The 8,878-nt window shown below is 34.5% G+C and overlaps 1 protein-coding gene and 1 long non-coding RNA gene across 4 annotated transcripts; one reads left to right on the top strand and one right to left on the bottom strand.

The window, feature by feature from the left end:
- Positions 1–802: 802 nt before the first annotated feature.
- Positions 803–4,204, bottom strand: LOC128194333 (uncharacterized). Of its 3 annotated transcripts, XR_008245756.1 has the most exons (10): positions 3,665–4,204; positions 3,473–3,555; positions 3,288–3,381; positions 2,711–2,777; positions 2,486–2,563; positions 1,739–1,791; positions 1,515–1,577; positions 1,288–1,433; positions 1,127–1,191; positions 803–1,022 (listed from the first exon to the last, which is right to left on the bottom strand). It is a non-coding gene; the product is annotated as an uncharacterized LOC128194333 (long non-coding RNA). The 3 variants fall into 3 exon arrangements; XR_008245755.1 differs by having other exon boundaries at positions 1,515–1,791; XR_008245757.1 differs by lacking the exon at positions 1,739–1,791.
- A 3,156-nt stretch (positions 4,205–7,360) lies between these two features.
- On the top strand, positions 7,361–8,406 carry LOC108337538 (uncharacterized). The gene has a single exon (XM_017574092.2). It carries the CDS (start codon positions 7,487–7,489, stop codon positions 8,168–8,170), a length of 684 nt encoding a protein of 227 aa, XP_017429581.1. The 5' UTR covers positions 7,361–7,486; the 3' UTR covers positions 8,171–8,406.
- The last annotated feature ends 472 nt before the right edge of the window (positions 8,407–8,878 follow it).

Below are 8,878 nucleotides of genomic sequence, written 5' to 3'. Positions count from 1 at the left end.
TTTATTTTGTATCTTTAGTAAGTTTGTTATTATTTCTTATTTGTATTTTGAGCTTAGTCTATATTTGTTCTATTATAAATAGAGGACCTATGTGTATATTCAAAACAAGAGAGATTAATTTCATATATAATTTTTCACTATATTCAACAGACTATTTTAAAAAATTAAAGAAGTAAATTAAAAAAAATAAACAAATGAAATTAAACCAACTCAACAAATATTATGACCAAATGTCTAATTAAGTACATTGTTACATAGGGAAGATATTCATCCAATACTCATTTTTTATTCTCATATTCACAAAATATTTATTAAAGACTTGAGGGTCAAATTTCTTGCAATTGAACTTCCTCCCTTTAGCATATCAAAGCTCATTCACTACAAGAAAAAATTAAATTACATACCATCAAAATCTGTATATAAAACCCAAAATCCGTATATAATACTTGATTACATACAGCTTACATACGGACAAAAATCCGTATATAAAACTATCGTAGCTAAATTATATACGGATTTATCCGTATATAATTTATATACGGATAAATCCGTATGTAACTTATATACGGATATATCCGTATATAATATCCGTATATAATATATCAAAAAAATAATTTTCTTTTACATACGGATAAATCCGTATGTAACATAAAATAGAGAAAAAAAATATTTATAAAAAACAGAAAGCTTTAAAATAAACAAAAAAAACTTACAAATATAATATTATATAAGGTTATTGCTATTAGTTTCAACTTTCAACAAATGTAAAGAATTTATAATATATAATTATGCTTAAAACAAATAATTAAAACATAAAAATTTTATTGAAAGACTTTATAAATAGAGTTCAAAACAAACCGGCCCTTGTACAATATAGAATTGAATATTAACTAAACTATAATTTACACCTAAAACATAATCAAGCTCTACTCAGAAAGAAACTCTGAAACAATTGTTGCTAGCTCTGCAAATGTTGCACAAAATATTATTGGGTGGAAGACCTTCTTCAAGCTTGATGGAATCTGAAAACAAAGGGAGGGGATAAGAAATGACATAACTATAGTAGACTTGCAAGGAAAGCAGAAAGTAGAGACATCTATATAAAAGAGCCATAGACATTTCTGACCTCTTAGATTGAATCCTTTTGGCGGAACATAAACCAACTTGGGAACATATGTCATCAGGTTTCACCTACAGAACAAGATCAAACTCATTTAGGTCCAAAGAGTGAAAATGCAAATCGAAAAAATTTCACAAACCAAAAACCATGTTCAATTGGATACCTACCCCTGATACCAAGAGAATCTCCAGATATATCGAAGCACATATAGTTGGACTAGCACATCTCTAATAATGAAATTAGGAACAGATGAAACAACAAAAGAAATATTGAAACACACCATAATGGAACAACATTGGCAATTGAGATCATCCTACAGTTCACAGTAGTAACATTGGTAAGCATAGCTATCTACAAATATATATTGAGTGGAAACTCACAAAAAAGTACTCACCAGCTGCTTGACAATAGCGTTGCCAACTTTAATTCCCATAAAAATATTAAATTAAATAAATTCCTACAAAAATATCAAATTAAAATATCAAAGTAATAGGAGCGAGAATTTCTGCTGTGAAAGGAAAAAGAAAGTGAAGACATGAGCTGAGATTGAAGGGTAGTAGAAATGGGAGTGAGAGGTCATGATGAATACTGTGAGAAATAAGTTATTAGAGCAATTACAATGGTTGCAAGAACATGGCAATACACCACAAACACCCTTGGGTTCGTTCTTGCTGAGAAAACAAGTATATGTGAAAGTGGCAACTTTGAATGAAACTTTATTCCAATTGAAAAGTTAACAGCGAGTAGTCTTTAATTAAAAAACAATAATTACAGTCAAACCAATATTGGAAAAAAAGTAATAAAGTCATTTAATTGCAAATGAAATCTATAACTTTTAACATATCAATAACACATTGTTAAAAGAGAAAAGAATTAAAATGTATAATCAAACATTTTATCTAAAAAGAAAGAGAAATGCAACTATTCCATCATGAAATACTTTTATTATTTTTATAAATAATAATACATGATTTTTTTCAAATTTTGGCCCAGAATCCTATTAAAGTTGGAATGGAGACGGTGGTACCTTATATTCACTCCCATTATCTTAATTTTCTTTGTCTATTCATTAAACTTTTAGTAGCATTAGCAAAAAGGATGAACAAGGAAAAAATTAATAAAATACAACTTCATTATTTTTATTTTAATATTGTAGGTTTAATTCATTATTTTTCTAGTTCGTAAAATTAGCATAATTTTTCCTCTTTTTTACAATCATCTTTTTATCAACCTCCAAAAGAAACAAAAGAACATGTGTCAAAATAATTGGGCTAACAATGGCCCATAAAGACAGATAAACATCAAAAGAAAAGTTATTCTCATATTCAAATATCATTATTTACATGAGTTATTCATAATTCTTACCATATCAGGTAATTCTCTGATAGATGAGATTTCCATAAGAAAGCCAATTTTGCAATCAAAAGAGCTAGAAGTAATATCCTGGAAGAAAAGTTAACAGTCAGCTTAAAGTTGATAAGCTTTGGTACTTTAATTTTCAACTAGTTCATGAAGATTTGTGTTACAAGTGATCCCTAACCAATACATGCAGATTTGGCCATGGACATGATTTTTCCCAATTCATTGTACCTGCTGGTTAGCAACAAGGCCAGGGCACTTTTAGTTACTTTTATTTGATATTCTCCCTGTATATAGCCTGCAATCATATGTCACATTGAAGAAAATTGAACTTGTTTATGCATATCTAAGCATACCCTGCACCTTGGTCGATTATGAAATCACATAAGCAAACCAATTGTCATGTCCATTAGCAGGAATTGAGATCATCAAATCATTAAAATCTCCAAAATTAGGATTCAAAATCTCATAGATACAAATTAACTCATGAATCACTATGGTAAATTTCTTGTCTTATTAGTAAAATACAGCAGGGTACAAAAAAGAGTATGAATACTAGTAATGAAAGGTTACTTTGCCAAATTAGCTTCTAGGATAAAGTTTTCTTTTGTTTCTTCATTAATTAGGAAATAGTTACCAATATAACAGGTGGGTTTCACTTCCAAGCATGTTATACTTTTACTTGTAACAACAATGGTCAACTCATTAGGAAATAGTTACCAATATAACAGTAAAAACCTGAAGTGCCAATAAATACCACAAATAAGGCTAGCCACTGAACATGTTAACTCCACATAAAACTCCTTACCTGCATATCGTGTTTGCAAATAAGGATGAATCCATCGACTTGGTCAATTGCACAAAGTTAGGCTCCTGAATGCCCCTAATTAATCCATTAAGACCTAAGAACATGTCCAAACTAGGTCAGAGAGAATGATGAACAAAACAACATAACAAAAACCTCGTGAGAAAACAAATATCACCGAAACATACCTTACTACCACTTCGAATGTTTTCAAAATGCAACACCCTCGCCTCAATCGATATCTGGTAACAATGGAACAACGTCTTCCGAACTACACCACATATCGTTACGTGAAATAGGAAGAAAGAAGAAGCAAATTAGGGTTTTCGAGTTTTGCAATTTTAGGGATTTATGAATCAAAGAAGAAAGGGATTACTTACTAGATGAAGGAACTTTGTTAGCGTGACCGTGAGTGCAAAAAGAACGAAGCGTGATGGTCATAAAAGAGTATTTTCCTCTGGGACAAGTTTTCCATGATCTAAGGCATTTGCTCGTTGGTGATAGAGGTAGGAGCAAGGGTTGAGGTTCTGGCTGAAGAGCATAGCCATGGAAATGTGAGGAACTTCTAGAACCTTCGAGAGCCTCTACGCTAAGAGGTTCCTCCCAGCTCCAGGCTTCCCTATCATCACCCACTACACTCCACGCTTCGGCTTGCAACCCTGTGTGTCAAGCATGCCGTGTGTCGCACACTCCTCTTCTCGTCATCCTTGTAGTAGCACTATGCAACGGCCGTCGATCCAAACCCTCGGTTAGACCGGAGCACGAGGGCCCTCAACGGCACCGCGATCCCATTCCCTTTCTCGAAACCTCATTAACGAAAAACATGTGACGATGGTTTGTGATCGAGAGGGAAAGAGAAGAGAGGGAAAGCTCAGAGCGAAAGAGATGAGAGGGAAAGCTCAGAGCAAAAGAGATGAGAAGGAAAGCTGGGAATGGCGCGAGAACTTTTCAATTAATTCTCAGCGTATTAGGTTTTCACTTAGGGTTAAATTTTTAATTTTTTTATTATTTTTTAACATCCCTACATAATATCTGTATGTAATAGTTTTATTATATACAGATTCAGATCCGTATATAAGAATTCGTATGTAAATGACCTTTTTCTTGTAGTGATTTTTGTTTTAGATATCAGACTAATCTACCTTGAATCCTGATAAATTTCCTAAAAGAATCTTCTGAAATCCCATTCCAACTATTTTGATAAGTGAAAAGTGATGAAAAAGAAAATAAATGACATGTAAGGTAGTCCATATGGTGAAGAGATTTAGATGTTAATCATTTAACTATAACTATAGTGAGAAATTACACGGTGAAGTAAGATGTGAAACTAAATTGCTTGGGACAGTTTTCATTTTTGAGTACAGTTTTTTTTTTTCTTAAATCCACGTTTTGTCCCATATTTTGTTATACGTAATTTTAATCATTGTATACATTTTCATGACACATTTGTCAGTTTTCTAAAACCAATCATTATTTTTATCTAACATTAATGTACTATCTAATCACAACGACAAAAATATTGTTTTGAAAAAACTGAAAAGCTAAATATGCATTTAAAATTTTATAAAAAAAATTGCAAATTTACCAAACTAAAACAGACGAAGAATAAATTTAATTAGATTAATTTATTGGTTTTACTCACTACTAATCTTTATTAAATAATATTAATTATTTTACGAAAAGAAAAAAAAATATCTTTGTTGTATTATTTTCGTTCAGAAAACCTGAGTTTGAATCTCTCGTTTTTAACGTATCCAAACCCTGTTTCGCAGCGACTAATAAACTTTAAGGAATTAATTCCTACAGCATGCACTGTGTACTTAGAAATTATTGAACTGTTGAGATTTTAGGAAAAAGTTAGTGATAAACCGCACAACTAGTGATTCTTATATGTTTACTGATCTGATTATTCATAAAATAACATAACACTATATTATATACTAATATTTATAAATGGAATCATATACGGATACTTCTTTTTAATGAAATTTTGACTGCTATGCATACAATTCTTAAGAGCTTTGGAATTATTCAGTGATATGATGGTTGAATCGGGTGCCACTACGATGAAAAAAGAGAAAAATGTCGTTGTTCGGACCATTTCATCCATTGTCAAACCTTTGAAAATGAATGGTTGATTATAAGATTTACAAATTATTTTATTTGTTTTGAAAAACTCAACAGGTCAAATTTAGGGAACTAATTTTAATCAAAGCTTGTTCAAGAATTCTGGCGTCCAACTTTCGGGCTAAAGCCCGAGTACCACCGTTCAGAGTCCAAGGGCCTAAGCCCGTCCCGGTTCGGTATTTTTGACACGTGCCGACAGAATCCCGTATTGGTTTGGAGGGTGGAGAGGTGTCAGTGTGTTTTTTGCATCACTAGGGTAGAGAGAGAGTGACCTTTGCATGGGACTAAAGGCATGGTTTTGGTTTGTAGTTAGATAAAGTTTAACCATTGTTAATTTGAGTTTTGTAGAAGCGTTAAAAAAAGAGTCCTACAGAAGTAGCAGGAGAAGGAGCTGGATGCGATTTAGTGTACTTTGGGTGGGACATGCTCACAACGCCAAAGTAACAATATCTATTAAAAGCAGGCAAATGTAAACTATTAAACCCTTTACCCTAACCGTCCCTCTGAAAAGACCACCCAACAAAACATTAAACAAAATCCTTGTCGAAAAATAGCAACAACAGAAAAGCTTCCATCTTCAAATTAATGTCCATCACTATGTGGGGGCACCATAATTCTTTTCATACATGTCCACCTATAAATATTAATAGCTACACCACTTATTTCTTCTACTATTACGTTTCAATTTCGAAATATTTCTACTAGGCCTTTGGAAATTTTGCTTCTCTTACGAATGCAATCATAATTATTGGTGACTGACAGACACCGAATCCTGAACAACGCAAAAGTAAAAATGTTGCTCCTTCGTGGCTCCGTTTCTTCTTGTCTTTGCACGTGCACGTTGACACGCTCAAACCGAGCAATTAAGAGACACGGTTATTCAATGGCTTTGACCATTTTGGCGATGAGGCGTACTATATTGAATTTCGTAGGAACAGTTTCACTCATGAGAATTTTCTTATTATCTTTTTGACCTTAGAGGACTCCGTATGCTTTTAAATGCTCTTATTCTGCAATAAACAACTTGTGCTTTAAATAATTTTCATCTACCACAACAAATTCTGTTTTAAATTCAGAAATCCTCTTGTTAAAAAAATTATTCAAATCAGGAAGGAAGAAGACTGCCACTAAGTCAAAGTTTCCTCCACACCTGTTTGTTGCATTCATAACAATCAAATTTAAAATAATCCAAATCATCATCACTTCTGAATTAACAAAATCACAACCTTCATCAAAACAATATATACACGTGTAAAGAAGCTCGCAACTCTGGTTTAATTATTTTTCATGAAAAAGGCATCTAAACTAATTTTCGTTTACTTTCTAATTTGTTCAATTTTAAACAAATATATATATGTTTAGGTAAAGTAAGATATAATTTAAAATAGTTTAAAGTAGATATTTTTATTCATATATATTTGAGAAAGTAAACGCAGATTGATAAATACTAGTTGATCTAACTTTGTAATGTATAAATAGATATTAAAAAGAGTTTAAAAAAATGATGAAAGAAAAATGGGGAAATGTAAGTGTGCATTATTAAGTAATAATCTTGTTGGGAGTGGGACCAGTCCTGAGTTGTTGGGTTGCTTTGTAGTCCCATCTCAGATGTGAAAATGCATTCCTTGTGTCTGCAACGCTGCATTACTTTTTACGACTTAGAAGGTGTCAACACACATCCACTCTCAGCAATCACATTCACCTTTTCAGTTTTTGAAACGCACACACCACAAATCATTTTCTTTTTCTTTTATTTTTCTAATGGCTTTCCCGTTAATCATATCCCCAATTAAGGACCGAATCATAAAAACGCCGCTAACCCACTCACTCATTTCGACAAACCCGAACCGTTACCCAAAACGGGGCGTTTGGTTCCCTAACAGTCACTCACCCTGGTTAAAGTGCGCCCCTCGTAACGCTAACCATGGTTAACTGCACTCCTTTTAAATCCCCTCACCCTCTATGAAAGCGAGAGAGAAAAACAAACAGAGATAGAAAGAAAATTCACCAGAGATACATAGAACAAGGAAATTAAGCTCAAAACTAGAGAGAGAAAAAACTCCAAGAGAAAGAAAATGGCGTTGTACCTCGACGAAGAAGAAGTTTGGAAGTGTCCCAAGCATCCATCCAAGCGAAGAAGAAGCGGAATTTGCCCAATCTGTCTTCGCGACCGTCTCGCAACTCTGTGCCCTGATTGTGCTAACGTGCGCCCTTGTTCCTGCTATGCCACTAGCTCCTCCTCCTCTTCATCCTCCTCCTCCTCCTTCTCTCGATTGCCCGGCGGCTCTGGCAGCGTCGGCGGCGTCGGCCGCGTCCACAACCTCATCGACCAGGAGCCAGGACTCCGGCGCTCGCGCTCCATGGCGATTCCGTTTCTCCGGACGCGGTCGCGGTTCTCCGGTGGCGGCGACCGGGGTTTGGATCTCGACAGCGCTAGGGACTCGCCGGCGTTGAACGGAAGCAGGTCGGCGAGGTCGTTCTGGTCAATGTTCAAGTCGCAGAAGAGCACGAGAGGCGGCGCGCCGGAGCAGGAGTGGGACGCAAAGAAGATTTTGGCGGAGGAACGTGACGGCGACGGGAGCGTAAATCCGGTGATGGTGCGATCGAAGTCAGTGGCGGTTACTGCGGTTTCCGGCGACGGAGAATTGAGACCGCGGACGAAGGGGAGAGGGTGGTTCTTTCCAAGTCCGATGAAGGCTTTCCGGCAATCGAAGGTTTCTAAAGTGGTTCAGGAACGGTCTCCTTTGTATAGAGGTTGAAATTTTGTAGATTAAAAAAGTAATAATAACAATAACAAATACTTTATATAAGTTTATATTAACCAAAATATTAAAGTTTTATTTTGTTTCAGTATGGTCTTGATTATATTCTTCATCATCGTGATTGTAGTGCGATATATTCGGCTGGGAATGTTGAATTTGCAATTAGCAATACAAATACAATGGCAGAATGTGTATTATTATGATATCATTATCATCATTGTTTAGCTTCTAATCTATCTGCTTATGTAATATACTTTGTGATTTCTGAGTTTCAGTGGATGTTCGTAGGAGATTATGCAAAGCTCTTTTTTTTTTTGTGTGGAAAATTTGGCTATTTTCTTATGTTTACTATTATTTGGGTTAGTGCATTATTATAATGTGATAAGATTTATGAAATGATATGATATGTGTATTATATGATAGCACCAACTCTTGGGAGGGCGTGATTAGGGTGTATTGTACGATCTGGTTGTGAAGCGTTAACTGCCTTACGATTCATGCAAATGATCGATTTTTGATATGTTTGGTCCCACGTAACATGTGGTTCCAAGCTGATTAATCAATCATACAGTGGTTTAGGCTTAGTGTTTTTTCTTTTCATGCCTATCTATCTATCTATTCACCTTGTTTTTTAGTTTTTGGGTTTGTGTTATAGGCAGGTTTAGCCTTAATGTGCTTCGGTACGGTCTGTCCCTCCTCTTTTTC

Source organism: Vigna angularis, chromosome 10 (genome assembly GCF_016808095.1).
Source record: "Vigna angularis cultivar LongXiaoDou No.4 chromosome 10, ASM1680809v1, whole genome shotgun sequence".
Taxonomy (NCBI): domain Eukaryota; kingdom Viridiplantae; phylum Streptophyta; class Magnoliopsida; order Fabales; family Fabaceae; genus Vigna; species Vigna angularis.
This window is presented reverse-complemented; position numbering and strand designations above follow the sequence as displayed.

Excerpts from the sequence above, each read along its gene's own strand:
- LOC108337538 (XM_017574092.2), top strand. The coding sequence starts at position 7,487 with ATGGCGTTGTACCTCGACGAAGAAGAAGTTTGGAAGTGTCCCAAGCAT.